The sequence below is a fragment of the Dendrobates tinctorius genome, unplaced genomic scaffold (genome assembly GCF_039654945.1).
Source record: "Dendrobates tinctorius isolate UK_male_01 unplaced genomic scaffold, ASM3965494v1 ptg000051l, whole genome shotgun sequence".
NCBI classification, from domain to species: Eukaryota; Metazoa; Chordata; class Amphibia; order Anura; family Dendrobatidae; genus Dendrobates; species Dendrobates tinctorius.
Window position 1 is genome coordinate 11,128,225 of NW_027361719.1, and position 17,994 is coordinate 11,146,218.

General features: G+C 41.7%; 1 protein-coding gene across 3 annotated transcripts in view; it reads left to right on the forward strand.

Annotated features, from left to right (window-relative positions):
* The window catches only part of AGAP2 (ArfGAP with GTPase domain, ankyrin repeat and PH domain 2), a 472,523-nt gene that overhangs the window by 195,618 nt on the left and 258,911 nt on the right, over positions 1-17,994 (forward strand). Inside the window, exon 1 of one of the 3 annotated variants that reach the window (XM_073576779.1) lies at positions 10,912-14,625. The exons of 1 other annotated variant lie outside the window; for it this stretch is intronic. In XM_073576779.1, the coding sequence (XP_073432880.1) occupies positions 11,811-14,625 (2,815 nt within the window). In that variant the 5' untranslated portion in view covers positions 10,912-11,810. Of the gene's footprint in view, positions 1-10,911; positions 14,626-17,994 lie in introns of those variants that run through there. One more of the 3 variants, XM_073576780.1, reaches the window with a different exon arrangement.

Sequence of the window (17,994 nt, forward strand, 5' to 3'; positions counted from 1 at the left end):
GCGCGGTCACCTGGCTTCAGAGACACAGTGGCGTTGTCGGAATGACCGGCGCACATGCGCTAGATTTGCAAGAGTGGCGATAACGCTGTTCCTGCAAATTATTTTATCACGCCCAGAGATACATGATAACATTGAAAGAGAGCTGACTAGTCTGGGGCAACTAAGGCATCATCGACTTGTCAAAGCCCTCATTAGCATAGCAAACAGGGGGCAATAATAATGCTTTTTAAAATCTCATTTGTACAGAAAAATGTTATACATGGCTGGTTAGGCAGGGAATTTACTCCTGAATAAGTTAATGCTGCTGGGTTGGAGGGCATGGGGGATCTGACAGGTTACTTTTAATGACAAAAAAGCATATTGGTGGTCAGTAAGGGTTAAGTATAGAAAGAATGTGATTGTCTTCAGCTGTACATTTTGGGACTTATTATTGTGTCCTACTAACTCAATTAAAGCAGTAAAGCTCTTGGTGGGTGAGACTATATGAAATCCTCCATGATTTTAGCTATTAGTATTGTACAGGGGGCAGAAGCTTCCTTGCGCCCATTGGCCCTCTATAACTCAATAGTATATAGAATAGATGATCAGATGATTGCAGGTTGAAGTTTCCCATGGAGACTAAAAAAATAAAATTTATTTATATACTGTATATGTGTGTATATATAAAATGAAATTTTAAGTTTGCTGTCAGTATAATCATAGAATCACATTCTCAGGTCATTTTTACTGCACAATGAACGTCATAAAAATAAGACCCAAAGAACATTATCAGAATTGCATTTCATTTTTAAGAATTTTTCCACACTTGGAGTTTTCTTTCTACATGTTCCAGTACAGTCTATGTTAAAATGACTGTCATTCAAAACTACAACTCCTCCAGCAAAAGACAAGCATTCATATGACTATGCCAAAGGAAAGAAAGGAAGCACAAAAAACAGAAAATTTCCAGTTCATGAAGGTGTTAAAACAGTGCCACTTATATTTGTGAACCGAAATATATTTATACTGTATATCATCATGCATTGGAAAAATTATATTGTTTTTGTCATAGAATTCCATATAATTAACAGTTACTTATTTAACAAAGTAAATGAGAAATCCTGTAGGAAATACCCTACCCTATAGCAGCACTAACAGCTGCCCCGCTCTTTGCATCATTGGCCTATGGGTATATTGAGCTTTTATCCTCCTCTCAGGCTAGTTTCAGACTAGAGCATTTTACATGCAGCGCACGGCACCGCTAAGCCCGCCCCCTGCCCTCCCCGTCCGGTCATTTCTTCCTACTATCGCACACGGCTGCATGCGATCTGCGCATCCTATCTTCAGCATAGGCTGCGCAGACCGTGCACTGGCCGTGCACTAGTAGGATTTTTGCGTGCGCTGTGCACTTTTGAAGGTGCGCCGGTGTGCCTCGAACGCACCATGTTGCATTTTGGTGCGCTCGGCGCACCTTCAAAAGTGCGCAGCGCACGCAAAAATCCTACTAGCGCATGGTATGCGCACCCTATGCTAAAGATAGGGTGCGCAGATTGCTTGCAGCCGTGTGCGATAGTAGGAGGAAATGACCGGACGGGGCGGGCAGGTGGTGGGGCTTAGTGGCACCGTGCGCTGCATGTAAAATGCGCTAGTCTGAAACCAGCCTTAGTTGGGTTCTTGGCTTGGATCCTCCATCAGTATCCACTAACTGTGCCACCATCACTTCCAGATTCTTGAAAAAATGCTAAAATGTATTTATTTGTAACTAGTCTTAGTTTGGAAAGACCATGCTGTACGAATCCTCCGGTTCCAGAGAGGGGCTGTGATCATCCAGTAGGCTGATGTCTCACCTGTTTGGAGTATTTTCCTTTATTGAGTGATCCAGTCGGATAACAGTCTGCTTGATTGCAGTTGTTAGTCCCATTTCAGAAGACCTGCTACGTGTCGCCGCCATCCGAGTGTGTAACACCGCTACGTTTAATTATTCCTGCTGTTTTGCAACACTTTCAGCGCTCTGGTTGTCTTGACGACAGAATAAAGAGATAAAATTAAGAAAACAGAAAAGTCTGTCAGGTTTCAGCTTCACTTCCTCAAATTTCATTAATTTTCAGGAGGCACGAATTTTAACTCATTCCTTAAATCAATTACTTGCTTTCTACTAATTGTAAGATATACTGAAATGATGGGTAACCTATCGTTACATACTTAAAAATTCAGATGCAACTGCAGGAATATGAAATTTAGGGAGGGCTCTTACACTAGAGCTGTTGACTGTAGGGGATTCCAGCTCCCAGTGAGAGCTGCAAACATATCTGTAAACTTCAGCTTCCTTAAAGGGGTCGTCCAGGCTAATGATATTGATGAGCTCTCCATGGGACAGGATCAGATTGGTGAATATTGGACCAGCAGTGTCCGGCAATGAACAGATCAGAGCAGCACAACTCTAATCACTATGTAGTGGTCATTGCCAAGAACTGCAGCTCAGCACAAGCTGTGCCATTAGTATCCAAATTAGCACAACACCTGGGAAGAAAAGTAGGATACCAAAGATAAGTGCTGCACAACCTGAAGTTTCAGCTAAAGTGTTGGACTCAGTACTAAAGATGCTTGTTATAAAAGAGCTTAATAATTCTGAGGTTGCAATTGTCATTAAAAGTGGCATTTTGGTTTAAAGGGTTTGTCCAGGCATGGGGTTCAAACCACTCTATGTGACTGCAGACTTGTGAATCCTCACAATGTGCACACTGCACACTGTCAGGATTCTTGGCACCGTAGAATCCTCACAGCATACAGTGTGCACACTGTGCGGGTATGCAATAGCAGTGCAATGATCCCGTAATAGCAGGGAAGCTGTCCAACAAAACCCTGCACTCTGCTGGCCACATACCGGCACCTGAGGTTGGATAAAACAGCATGTCTTCCTCATAGCCTGTAGGCTGCTGTGAGGACACATGCAAGGGAGCATTGGCAGCTTTGTAATAGTGTTACCAGCATTATTGATTAGCATAAATGCAGACAACACTGAATAAATTGCTGTCACAGTGGAAGGATATATTATATCATGTATCTTCATGTACAGTTGTGGCCAAAAGTATTGACACCCCTGCAATTCTGTCAGATAATACTCCGTTTCTTCCTGAAAATGATTGCAAACACAAATTCTTTGGTATTATTATCTTCATTTAATTTGTCTTAAATGAAAAAACACAAAAGAGAATGAAGCAAAAAGCAAAAAAATTATCATTTCACACAAAACTCCAAAAATGGGCCAGACAAAAGTATTGGCACCCTCAGCCTAATACTTGGTTGCACAACCTTTAGCCAAAATAACTGCGACCAACCGCTTCCGGTAACCATGAATGAGTTTCTTACAATGCTCTGCTGGAATTTTAGACCATTCTTATTTGACAAACTGCTCCAGGTCCCTGATATTAGAAGAGTGCCTTTTCCAAACTGCCATTTTTAGATCTCTCCACAGGTGTTCTATGGGATCCAGGTCTGGACTCATTGCTGACCACCTTAGAAGTCTCCAGTGCTTTCTCTCAAACCATTTTCTAGTGCTTTTTGAAGTGTTTTTGGGTCATTGTCCTGCTGGAAGACCCATGACCTCTGAGGGAGACCCAGCTTTCTCACACTGGGCCCTACATTATGCTGCAAAATTTGTTGGTAGTCTTCAGACTTCATAATGCCATGCACACGGTCAAACAGTCCAGTGCCAGAGGCAGCAAAGCAACCCCAAAACATCAGGGAACCTCCACCATGTTTGACTGTAGGGACCGTGTTTTTTTCTTTGAATGCCTCTTTTTTTCTCCTGTAAACTCTATGTTGATGCCTTTGCCCAAAAAGCTCTACTTTTGTCTCATCTGACCAGAGAACATTCTTCCAAAACGTTTTAGGCTTTTTCAGGTAAGTCTTGGCAAACTCCAGCCTGGCTTTTTTATGTCTCGGGGTAAGAAGTGGGGTCTTCCTGGGTCTCCTACCATACAGTCCCTTTTCATTCAGACGCCGATGGATAGTACGGGTTGACACTGTTGTACCCTCGGACTGCAGGGCAGCTTGAACTTATTTGGTTGTTAGTCGAGGTTCTTTATCCAACATCCGCACAATCTTGCATTGAAATCTCTTGTCAATTTTTCTTTTCCGTCCACATCTAGGGAGGTTAGCCACAGTGCCATGGGCTTTAAACTTCTTGATGACACTGCGCACGGTAGACACAGGAACATTCTGGTCTTTGGAGATGGACTTGTAGCCTTGAGATTGCTCATGCTTCCTCACAATTTGGTTTCTCAAGTCCTCAGACAGTTTTTTGGTCTTCTTTCTTTTCTCCATGCTCAATGTGGTACACACAAGGACACAGGACAGTGGTTGAGTCAACTTTAGTCCATGTCAACTGGCTGCAAGTGTGATTTAGTTATTGCCAACACCTGTTAGGTGCCACACGTAAGTTACAGGTGCTGTTAATTACACAAATTAGAGAAGCATCACATGATTTTTCGGACAGTGCCAATACTTTTGTCCATCCTCTTTTTTTATGTTTGTTGTGGAATTATATCCAATTTGGCTTTAGGACAATTCTTTTTGTGTTTTTTCATTTAAGACAAATTAAATGAAGATAATAATACCAAAGAATTTGTGTTTGCAATCATTTTCAGGAAGAAACTGAGTATTTTCTGACAAAACTGCAGGGGTGTCAATACTTTTGGCCACAACTGTATTATGTAGGTTTCTGGGTTTCTTTTTCTGTCCCGTCATAGCTGTAGCTTTGAGAAATTCAGCTCTTCTACATTTGCAGAATTAGCACTAGTTACGATTACATTTTACACGTATGATTGTCCCATAAGGTTGGTTCACACCAGGGTTGTGGAGGACTGTCGGGATCTTTGCACCACACCTTAGTCACGTGAGATACTATAATCAAGTGAAGTCATGGTAGCACAAGACTCACACATTCACATAACAAAATAAATACTCAAGACACAGAGATGTGGATTGAGAATAGGCCGTGATGTGTTTTATTAAGAGTTACCATAAATAAATAATTTAATAAATATTAATATAACATATAACACAAGCATAAATACTCATAAAATCCACCATTAAAAATATTCAACGACCAACTCCACCCAGCAAGAGCTGGGCGATTATCCCTCTAATAAAAACATCACGACAATTAAATTAACAGATCAATGGGGCGGGTAGGCGGGTGTCTTCTGTCTTGATCCGACGATGACTGACACCAGTCATGCTGATCCCTCCTTATATAGCATCTGTCAGCCCCGCCTTCAGTGACAGCTGCCAATCATATTACAGAAAAATAAACCGGGAACACACCAACGGTCAGAACCAATTAGAATCTGCTCGTGCAGTGTGCACAGCTTACCCATCTGACCTTTTAACATATAACTGACTGAAAAACACCATTAATAACTCTCTTCATAGGGTATTATTATAATAAAATTAATTTGTTTAGAAGTCTGTGCAACCATGTACCCCCCCAGTTTAGAACTGGTGGGCCCCTCATGGTAGCACAAGACTCACACATTCACATAACAAAATAAATACTCAAGACACAGAGATGTGGATTGAGAATAGGCCGTGATGTGTTTTATTAAGAGTTACCATAAATAAATAATTTAATAAATATTAATATAACATATAATTTAATAAATATTAATATAACATATAACACAAGCATAAATACTCATAAAATCCACCATTAAAAATATCCAACGACCAACTCCACTCAGCAAGAGCTGGGCGATTATCCCAACAGCCAGGGCCAAATTATTGGACCTGGCCCCCCCAAAAAAAAGAAAAACCAACACATCACAGCCATTTCTCAACCAAATTCTGCAAACCAAAATTAAAGATATCCAGTCCTATGTCTGTTAAAGGAACCATATCAGCTCGGAAAATACCTGAAGAAAATTCTTCGAGATCCACGTGCCTGTAAGAAAAAACACCTAAACTCTTTGTGAATTTTTCCATGGCTCTATTAATCCTTTTTCTGATTTTTTCAAAAATTTACAATCCTTTCCAGACCAGCACAGCCTAGGTAGGAACTACCTCTGAAAATGCTATGCTGGCCGATGGGAACCAACATTTAATCAGGGATAAATCCCTCTTCATTACCCAAAGAAGATCTAGGGTTTTTACTGTACCCAAATAATTTCCCCCAGTATGTAGAATGATTAAATTTGGACTAGGCCAAATCAAGGCTAATTTTTTTAATTCGCTAACGGTATGCACCCACTTTAAACCTCTCACACCATGCCAAAATATATGAAAACTGTCTTTGTGAAAAGATAAATTCTCGGAGTAAGATCTCTTGGATGCCCTCTTCTGGGCCCAATGAATATAAGAATGGCCCACAATCCAGATAACATGCGGACCTAAAAATGGATATTTGCCTTAAATAATGAGATTAGGTCTTACATACAGCTTATATCTATTCGAGTTCCATCTTCCCAGACGTTTGATCAGAGTCTCACTCAATCCCGATCTCGCAGCTTCGGTAGCTGCACCGATCCGAAAAGAGTGAGAAGAAAACTTCAGATCAGACAGACCCAACTTACCCAAACTCTTTTTAAGGACTGCATTAAATTGAAACTTCGTAACAAAATTTCCTTGTTTATGAATGAATAAAGGACCGCTGATTCCAGGTCTTACAGATAACCATCTGGATGTATTATACACGTGACAAATACTTTTATTATCCAGCACATTCAATTTGATGCAGGAACCTTTACCTGAATGGTCAGTTTTTGATCTTGTTATGAAAATGAATAAACAATTTTTGTTAATATTAATGTCGTTGGCCCTCAGTCCCAAGACCTCATTCTTTTTTAGACACATTAATTCTCCAATTCTTAAAGCTGCGAAAAAAGTCAATAAAAAGGCTGCTCTAGACAAAAAGGTTTCAAACTCATCCAAACATACCTCGGGCAAAATTATAGACAATTTATGCAATAAATTAGCAGACATTGGGCGCCTAATATCCGGTTTAGCTGAGCTGCGTCTATATCCTTTGAGGGCTTGCTTTATAGGGAAAAAAATTAAGCAAAGAATCTCCTCCATATAACTTTAAGAGAAAGGAAACTCCTGCTAACATCTTAGGTATGGAGGATACACCCAAATTTCTTGCAAGTAAAGAGTTAACAAAAACTAAGCCTGTGTCCACATTACTTTTACTATAATCTACATTCATAGAGCTACAAAATTCTTTCCAAGCTTTTCATGCAGCTGAATAGCCAGCCCATGTATTTGAAGACAGCAAATTCCTAATTAAAGCCGGAATTACTCCCAGACAAGATCCTAAAGATGTTCCGGGCACTGCGTCCCTTCCTTCTCGTCTCCTGGAACCTGCGAATGAAAGGCTTCCCACTGATGGCGAGAAAGGGCACCAGCCACAGCGTTTTTAAAACCCACCACATAGCGAGCTTTCAACCAAACATTCAGCCTTAAACATAACAGCACTAAATGCCTGAGCAGCTTCGATGACCATTTGCACTTAGAAGACAATGTATTCAACGCCAACACCACTCCTTGGTTATCCTCAAGTTCTTAAGAAGAGGATCCCATAGTGTCAGTGCCACTAAAATAGCATACAACTGTAAAAGAATTACGTTCTTAGTTACCTTATTACGGACCCATGAGGTTGGCCATTCTGCTGCAGACCACTTACCATCAAAAAAGGCACCATAACCTAGACTTTGATCAACATCGGTGAACAGATTTAAAGCCTCCGCTGAAGAAAAATCAGATTGCCAACAACTGCGACCATTAAAAGAACCGAGAAATTCCAACCACATTTCTAAGTCTGCCCTCATAGCAGAATTAACTCTAATGTGACACCTAGGAGATTTTACCCCTTTTGTCGCATCATAAAGTCTTCTCAAAAATACCCTACCCATCGGTAAAATACGGAGAACAAAATTCAATGAACCAAGAACAGACTGAAGCTCTTTTAAAGTCATCTTTTCTTTAGTTACCAACTGCAAAATCTGAGTCCACAGACGCTGAACTTTCAATAGAGGAAGCCTGCACTCCATAGCCAAGAATCTATAGTTATTCCTAAAAACTCCAAGCAGGTACTAGGTAAAAATGTCTTTTCTTCTGCCAAAGGCACACCAAACTAGTCCGAAATTTCTTTAAACTTCCTTAGTAACCTCAAGCAAACATCTGAACCATCCTCACCTATAAATAAGAAATCGTCTAAGTAATGAAGCACACCGCCCTCCCTAACCTCCTGCTGTAGTACCCATTGCAAAAACGATGAAAAACTTCAAAGTATAGACACGATAGCGAAAAACCCATAGGCAAGCTTCTATCAAAATAAAAACTACCTCTGAATTGAAAACCTAACGAATTACAGCCCTTTGGGTCAACTGGTAGCAATCTGAATGCCGATTTTATGTCTGTTTTTGCTAACAAAGCTCCCTTTCCATAACACGTCAGCAAATCAAAGTCTGTGCAACCATGTACCCCCCCAGTCTAGAACTGGGGGGCCCCTCAGGGAGTACTATCGTCTTCAGTTGGATGACATCTACTGGCTGGTAGCTGGATTGGAGATGTATACCTAATATTCGGGGAGTGTCTAGGTCTGTAGAGAATGTATGAGCGGCAATCACAGCCCTTTGTAAGTCCAGGGCTGCACAGTGACATATGCCATGAGTGCCAAGGCAAGATGGTAACACACAGTGTGCTCCTCTGCTTGATTTCTGAATGGTTCATGTTGCGTGACATTTTGGTTTTCTGGATTCACACTTCTAGAGAAATCAGTGTACATGTCACAAAACTGATTACATGTTGTTGATCTGTGGCCACTTAGCCACGATATGCAGGTAAATGGCGCCAAGATGCAAGATCAGATATGGCCAATGCACAACAGCTTCTGTGTTTTTGAAAAAAATAGACTTTTTTTACTAGTAGAATACCCCCGGCTTCACTCGCAGGAAATATTTTAAATTGTTGGTTATGGTAGCTAAAGTAAAATGTTCAGTGTCACCCTGAAATTGACATTTTCAGAGTGCTACAGTAAAAAAAATTTTCCACTTTAAATTTTTATTATTTTGGCATTTTACTAGTTTGTCATAACATTGATGTGAACAGCAACATTTTTTTTTAATTTCAACATTTTTATTGATTTTACATATTCAATACATATTATGTAGCATAAACTATTACAACTATTTTTTAACTATTTTTTGTCGAAAATGAAAATGTATGCACCTTAGACAAACACATAAAACATTTACACCCAATTAACAACATAATGCAAAACAGTCCTTAGTATTATTTAGTATTCACCTGATGTAAGAGATGTAATTGGATGAATAGTAAATACAGAGAAGCCCTCACACAGTATTACTATGACCTGAAGGAGCTCACATCTCAGTAATGAAAATCGCCTCACTGGCAGACTTGCCTAGTTGCCCATAGCAACCAATCAGAGCTCAGCTTTCACTTTACCTCAGCAGCTTCAGTGATGAAAGCTCCCTGTATAGTAAGCAATAATGACAATCTTACTATGAGGCATTTTTCGCCTGACCAATATTGCTGCACAGTAATGATCATCTGTGTGTGTAGGGTGCATCCATCTGAGTGTCTTTGCATGCATGTGTGGTCCTTGCGTGCAAGTGTGTGTAGTGTGCATGTGGTATTTATGGGGTGGTGTTGTGGTATTTGTGTGGTGGTGTTTGTGTTTTGTGTGTCTAGAGTGGTCTGGTGTTTGTGTGGTGTGTTATGGCATTTGTGTGGTGTGCTTGTGGGTTGGTGTATGTGTGCTGTCTGCGTGATGTTTGTGAAATGTTTGTGTGTTGTGTGTGGTGTGCGGCCCCTTTAGCAGCGACTCTTTGGCGCCGTCGCTATAATCCATCCCTGTCAGTCACAACTTCTGTTTTCCCCTCAGCACTTTTACTTTCACCTTCACATTTCTCCATTATATGCATAGTGCCTAACTTCGGGGGCCCCAATCTCATGATGGGGGACGCTAGTGAGATTTAACGTGCGCAGTCTTCTGCTCCTGTGGGTGGAGAGGGGGTGTGCCAAATTTCACCCAAATCGGGAAAGAACTGTGGATTTGTATAGAGCGGGCTACTACATATTTCACATTTCCCCATTATATGTATAGGGCCTAACTTTTGGGGGCCCCAATCTCATGACAGCGGGATGCTAGCGAGATGTAATGTGTGCAGTATTCTGCTCCTGTGCGTGGAGAAGGGGAGTGCCAAATTTCACCCAAATTGGGCGAGAACTGTGGATTTGTATAGAGCGGGCTACTACAGATTTATTGTTTTATATATATAGATTATAATGGACAACCTCTCCAACACATTTCTATCATTGCAATGACTTAGTGAGGTTTCTTTCCATGTTTCATTGTGCATTTATTCTCTCCATGCATTTCAAGCAGAGAAAGATAAAATTCAAAACTAATTATTTCATTTTACCAAACATAAAGGGATTTAAAAATGACTCGCAGTGGTCAATACTTTAAGGCGCAGGATAAAAGGTCTCTACATGTTGTTTCTGTAGCTGGATTGATTATTTCAGTCCCAATATCCTTGTTTGTAACTCTTTTGATGACTTATAATGGAAATTTCTAGCTGTACAGCTTGGTGTCTGAAGACCTAGCATTAAGTGGTGGTAGAAAGCTGGGCCTTATAAGACTGGTGGTATAATATAGTTATACGGGGCAGACACAGACAGAAGAAGGTTCCTGTGCTAGAACATTAGACTGTTTGCAGTCAAAGAGATCATCACATTGCACAATGCCATCTCCTTTGGAGGTAGAAGTGACTTCATAAAATTCTTGGGCCCCTCTGCGACTGCACAGGTTGCCCCAATGATATGTCCGCCTCCGGTATGAACGCTGTAACCGGTTGTTCAACCGTAACAGAAGAGCCGCAGGTTATTTAAAGCTCTTTTATTTTTCTATTATGTCCGAATACATAATATGATTACATGTATGATACATCCCAACCAATAATCAGGACAAAGAAGCAGTGAAACACAGTCATGGAATAATTTTATACACGGGCATAAATCTAGTTGGATGTCACATTCACCCTTTAATATTCAGCACTGAGCTGCCAGATTGTGGTGTGGGTGTAGAGCAGTGATCACAGCTCCTCCTATTCCTATACCATGAATAGTGAGTCCTGCTAGTCTTTCGAACACGCTTGGGTGGCATATTATGCTGCGATTACACCGCTTTCTAGCCCCCTCCTTTGCAAACTCTTCGTATGAGATGCAAAATTGAAGTGTTCGTTAAAGTGCAGCCCTGACACTGGAGAGAAGGCAGAAGAATAGCTGCTGTGTCTCTGTGAATGGAGATCAGTGACAAGCCTGTCTCTAGCCACCGTGGAACCTGCATGGGATTGAGGCGTCTGGTGCTGATGCTGATGCTGCTGCAATGAAGAATCTACAGGCAGCCTGAGAGGACACCAGACTATGGTGGCACCTGCTCACCTTGCTTTACACCTGGCAGACAATGGAACTGAATTTCAAGGGAACTATCAGCAGGGACCCCAGTGCCTTCTGCAATCCTGAGCCAGTGCAGTGATGCTTCTATACAATGAGGTCTTGCCTCTGAAGGGTTGCTTTCCCTCTCTGCTTTTGTGCATTATTTGCAGATAGCTATTGACTGACATTCCTGGGCGTGTGTTTTCCGTCTGGCGATCGGATCTATGCTGCATGGACACCTGTGTGGCGAGGAGGTGGCACATCAGATGATGGATGTGCTGAGCTGATTGCAGACCAGCAGTGTGGTTGATCAGGCAGACTACTCTGCAGCCCTTGCTATCTTTGCAGGCTGCTCACTCAGGGGACCCATGAGCAGAGGAGCCACCCTCCAGCGCAGGACCACCTACCACATCTCTTTGACCCTAGTCAAACTAGAGGCTGTGGGGGACGAAAAAAAGGTTGACAGCACTGAAGTATTCCGGAAACATGACACCCCTTCTCTTGGCAGCACACCTGGACTGGCCCATTGTCTCTCACTGGATAGAGATTTTCCTGATGTCTGGGCTTGGGCAGGGCCCACTCCTGATGCCGGGGTGAGTGATGGAAAAGAAAAGACTATCACTGGAGAAAGTGCAATATTGAATAATACTGGCAAGGGGACAGTTGTTGGTTCAAAGGGGGCTCAGGATACCAATGATGCACCCTTGACAGTTTCCTTAAAAGCAAAACAATCTGAAACATCTGTCCCAGACCAAGAACGACGTGCAATTCCCATCAGATCAACAGCATTTGTGAAGCGGAGTGACACTGTATTATGCCGCTCTTCAGATTCTATACCAGTAAGTAAGATAACAAGCACTTTTTCAACAGTGGGACCAGCTGAGAGCCAAGTGTCTACCAATGGAACTACAGAAAAAGTGGGGTTCTCTGAAACATCAAATACAGATGAATATTTGCCAGGAGCAGGAGGTATCTGTACACCAGCCAGTTCTACTCCATTACCTACAGATAAGGGGGCATCACATGGCCCAACAAAGGTAGTACCCAGAAATACTGGAGTTATAACCCAAAAACAGGAAGAGAATTGCACCGTGATACCTAGTACTTCATTACCAGCGGCATCTGTGAACAACTCAGTTTCGTCAAACACCACAAGTTCTTCAACTCCAAAACAAGAAACTACAAAACCTGAAACGTCTAGTCATGCAGTACATGGAGATAAACCAACAAGTGTATCTAGCACTGAAGAATCATCAAGCCAGAACACAAAATCGTCTAGTGCTTCAGGGCCTCCAGGAGGAATGAAGGAAACAAGAACTGCTAGTGCGCCGGTGCCTTTCAGTCAAAGGGATTTTCCCTTTGGTGGAGTACGAGTAATTAGAGGTTCCCTCACGAGAAGACCTGCACTTGATACTGATGTTTCCAGAGACTTAACAACCAGTTCTGTGCCAGTGCATGTTTCCAAAGTTACAGAAGGGGTCAGTCCTCAAGCACCAGTCACCGAATCCAGAATCACCCGCCGGAGTTTAAAGGCAATAAAGGTACCAGCTGTATGTTCAGATTCACCAACGCATACCTGTTCTGCTCCAATTTCTGAAGAAAAACCTACAGTAGAACTTGCAGACATACCATGCACAATACCATCCAGCATACCCCGAGTTACCGCTCCCCCAATAAGTGCTGCTCGCACTGCATCAGCATTATTTTCTGCATCTCGTTCTGGAGGGGCCCCGGTAATTGCAGCAAAACCTAGTGAGGCCAAAATAATTGCTGCTAGAAGTGCAGCTCGGGGAGTCAGAGCTGCATCTGTAGTGGTGACTTCTGAAGAGTCCATTGGAAGCAGAGCTCCACTTGCAGGAATAGTCACTGAGAAAACTAAAACTGGGGGCACTGGCACATATCCTGGAGCAAAACCACCTATTAGTACATCCAAAACTTTACCTTCTGGGGCACCTCCAGTTGCAGCGATAAAAGCCCCAAACATAAGCGCAAAACCTGCAGTTTCATCTGGTGATGCTGCACCATCTCCCACTCCTCAGACTAAAACCTCAACTGGAATAAAAACACCAGTGTCTGGCATGGGAACATACCCAGGAGCTAGGGCATCAGTTACTGGGACCGCCAAATCTCCTGGTGCAAAAGCAAACAATGATAGGCCTGTTACTTTAATAGAAAAGAATGCTCTTGACATCAGTGAGCTAACCTCTCCCAAAGAAAAGACTCCAGAGCCTTTACTCTTGCTATCTCTTTCACCATGTAAAGATATAGATGTTGCTTTGCCAGTTGAAGTAGATGACCACACGCAAGACAGTGATGACCCTGGAAAGACTAAACGGTTGGAAAGACTTTTCCATAGACAGGATGCTATGTGGATCAGTACTAGTGTCACCTCAGATTACTTTCTTCAAAACTCTCCCAATCGACGCTGCAACAGTCCTCGACAGCATTCAAGTCCTACTTTTTTTTCCGGCCCCAGATATTCTTTTAGCTCTCCAGCCAGCCCATTGCTCCCTGTACCATGCCAGTCAGGAACACCATATCGTGAAGCACCAGTAACTGTATCTCTCTCAGTGAGCCCAGACAAGTCAGGGGAATTACAGAAGAACACCTTACAAATAGACACCAAGACAAGACCTCCATACCTTTCTAGTGTAAGTGTCTCGGGACTTCCTACTCCTGTAGATCAAACGAAGATCCCTCCTGTTCTTCTTACACCATGTAAGGAAAAAGGCAGTCGAATACTTAAACTTACTAAGGCCTCCAAAAGTCAAGACATCCGTGACAAAAATCTAAGTCAAAAAAGTGGTTCAAATCGACTCTCATGGCCTGAAAATGAAGGTGGTAAAAGTAAGTCAAAATCTTCCACCAAGAGCAGCCCTAGAGCTGAGACTCCAAAACTCTCTGCGGGAGGAAAAAGTCTGCTTTCTCCTTCGTCATGTGACCCTAAAGGTTTTAGAAAGGGAAAAAGCAAAACTGTGGACAATAGTGACTTCGATTTACCAACCGACGAATTTAAAAAGGGCCGCGAAGGGACATCTCCTACTGGAGACAAGGCCAGGTCTTCAGCGGCTAGGGATAGGAAAATGTTAAAGTTTATAAGCGGAATATTCACAAAATCCACTGTGGCCTCTTCTGTCTCACCAACTGGATTAAGTCCTGGAGATGAGAGGGATTTCGCACAAAGTAAGTGTAAACGTATAATTTTCTCCATAGACTTTTTTGACTTTTTATTTTTTTATTCTCTCTTTTAAAATAAACTAGTGAATTATTCAGTATCATCTTTTTATGCTTCATTTCCTAAGTAATGAATCTGTAATTTAAGATAATTCCAGTATCTGATCAGTTTCCTTAGGCTACTCTGCATTATTAACCTATGAGCAAGTCAAAAGTAGCTATTTTTTTGCTTTTATTTTAATCCCGCTGCTCCACTTAGTATTTTGCTTTTTGGTTTGTTTAAATCCGCAATATGGTTCCGTGAATATGGGTCTTTTTATTTAGTGATAATTTAGTGGTCTTTACTAAGTGGGCGGTACTCACAGGATTCTCTGGGGTGTGTCTTTAGTCTCCTCTACATTACACTACAAGATGCACCCCTCACAGAATCCTGTGAGCAACGCTCTCTTGGAAAAGATCATAAAAATTTGCACTACATAAAAAGACCCATACCTCTGGAACCTTATGGCGGATTAAAAAAACTGAGTTAATCAGGAAAGCATCGGGATAAAAAAAAGCAAAATTTGAGCACTTTCGAAATGGTGACAGGGCCTCTTTAGTTATTGAGCATTTATTTACAGCTTTTCTGATTTCTCCTTTTTGTCAAATATTCTTTTAGTCTTGGACCTTGTTTTTGAAAGTGCCATTTTTTTCTTCCTGCACCCAAATGTATTACAGCCCTGTATAAAAATTAAGGACTACAGAGCCTCTGTGTGAACCGTCGCATCAGTGCCATCTGAAGCAATATTACAGAGCTATTTTTCGATAAAACATTGCTTCAGTGGGAGAATAACTTCTTAATATGGTACCATAAGGAGCATGAGCAGCGCCACCATTACACAATGAATGACACAACACGGCACGATGTGGGCATGGACTTGTTCCTTCCGCTACTTTGTCTTTCCAAAAACAAAAGAGCCATATTCTAATCTAGCAAAGTGAGAAGTGAGTGAGCTATTGTTACTTACAGCTAGGGTAAGATATATAATAACATATATTTTTTTCTTTTTGTTATGGGTCCCCGACACCCAGTCCGCCGCCTTTGATGCTGACGCTTTTGACCTTGCTGAATGCTGATAGTTCAGATAACAGTTTATTATTTATGTGAACTGCTCACGTACAATATAATTACCATTACAATCTCACCCTCTTCTGACGATCTGTCAGGACTGAATAATTTAATATGTACTGCTGGGGTTGTAATGAATCCAAGTCAGTGGAAATATATCTTAACAAACATGAAATCCCAGCTGTAAAATCTAAAGCACGAGAACAACGAGAACAGGTTTTTTTTTCATCTGGCTACAGCATTCTGTGCTAACAGCATGACATCACCTTATATATCACAGGAGAGCAGCATTCTGCTTCTATACGCAGTGGTAATCGTAGCACTCACTTTGCAGTAATCACTTATGATCTTAAAGGGAATCTGTCAGTAGAAAGGCCCCTTTAACAAAGAGCATCTAAAGTATAAGATCTATAAGAGTCTTTTATGTTGCCTTCAGAAGCGTGCACTGTTTTCTAATTGCTATGTCTTCCTGCCTCATTGGACTTTTTACTTTAAGGGTATGCAACATGGCAATTTCTTGCCGAATTTTCCCAAAGGCCGGGGTTAGACTTGCAAGTACAATGCGTGAAACTTGCGCATCAATACCAGGCACTGCTGCCGGCACTCGGACCGGAGTATGAGGCTGCATGTCTTTCTATGCAGCCACACACTCAGGTCCGAGTGCCGGGTATTGATGCGAGAGAATTGTGCAAGTTTCTCGCATCACACTCACAAGTGTGGCCCCGGCCAAACTGTCTCATACACCTGAATAGGGATTTCAGAAATCAGTGTGCAAGCTGCAGAAGCAATGTCATTCAGGTGTATAGAATGCAATCTCATTCCACATGTGAACATGACTTTACATTTTCAAAGTAAATCAACATATCTTAGTGCTGTTTAGTCTTTACCTGATCCTTAAGCTTTATTTAGTAGGTATTATTGCTTCCTTTGATTATATATATATTAAAAAATATATAAATATATATACAATTATATATACCATATATATATATATATCAGTATTTATATATATATATATATATATATATATATATATATATATTTTAATGTGACTATACACACTCTATATACACTCTCTCTCTCTCTCTCTCTCTATATATATATATATATAGTCACATTTAAAATATTTTTTGTTTTCCTTATTTAAATGTACGCATAATTCAAAGAAAAAGAAGTGAAGCCAGCTCACCGGTTGTGGCGTGTTGTCAGCACGGACTGCAAGTGGACCACTTGGAAACAATGAAAAAAGGGGAAAAGGTCCAGCTTTGACAAAGAACACATGTAGTGTTCGAAACGCGTATACTGCATTACCGTTTATTGTCTGCGGGACGCTGATCTTAATCTGAATTCCTCAATAAACAGCCTTTTTTATCAGCTGGACGTTTTCCCCTTTTTTCATCATTCAAAGAAGCACTCCCATAAAATTGCTCATTTTGCCCTTCTACCCAGCTTAGGCTACTTTCACACTAGAGTTTTTTTGCGCTGCGCCTCATGCGCATTCCAGACGCATACAAAAAATGAAATTAGGCGTTTTGTATGCATTTGCTTTTTTGCGCATGTGATTTAGCCAGTTTGTCGCCATGTTAATTCTAAAAACGCATGCGATTTTAAACGCATGTGTGTGCATGTCCTTGCACACGCGTGCGATCCCATAGACTGTAATGTTGTTTTTTTGCCCATTCCGTGCGCTAACGTGCGCATGCGTTTTTTGGCAGCAGTTGGGCGCAAAGAAAAATGCAACATGCTGCGTCTGGCGTGCCTGGGCACACACCTGGTAAAAATGCAGCGCACAAAAACGCACATGAACGCGTACAAGCGCTATACCATGCGCCCGCCAAGTTAAAGATAGGGGAGCAATGTGCATGCGCACGATAGCGTACGAGGCGCAGCGCAAAAAAACGCTAGTGTGAAACCAGCCTAATTCTTCTCTTTTCCGTTAGGTTTATGACATCACATGATTAAAAACTGACTAGCTGCATCCTTCTAAGCTCTATGTAGAAACAGGAGGTCAGATTTCTGTGCATCAGTCATCACTAGTGTTGAGCATTCCGATACCGCAAGTATCGGGTATCGGCCGATACTTGCTGTATCGGAATTCCGATACCGACTTCCGATATTTTTTCAATATCGGAAGTTGGCATCGGAATCGGAAGTTCAAAGTTGATTGACAGCCTGACGTCATCATGATGCGCGGTGTGTGCGCATCATGATGCACCATCATTTCGGGCCTTCCGGGGGTCTCTGCCGGCCTGCCGGAGGGCTGTGTGGAC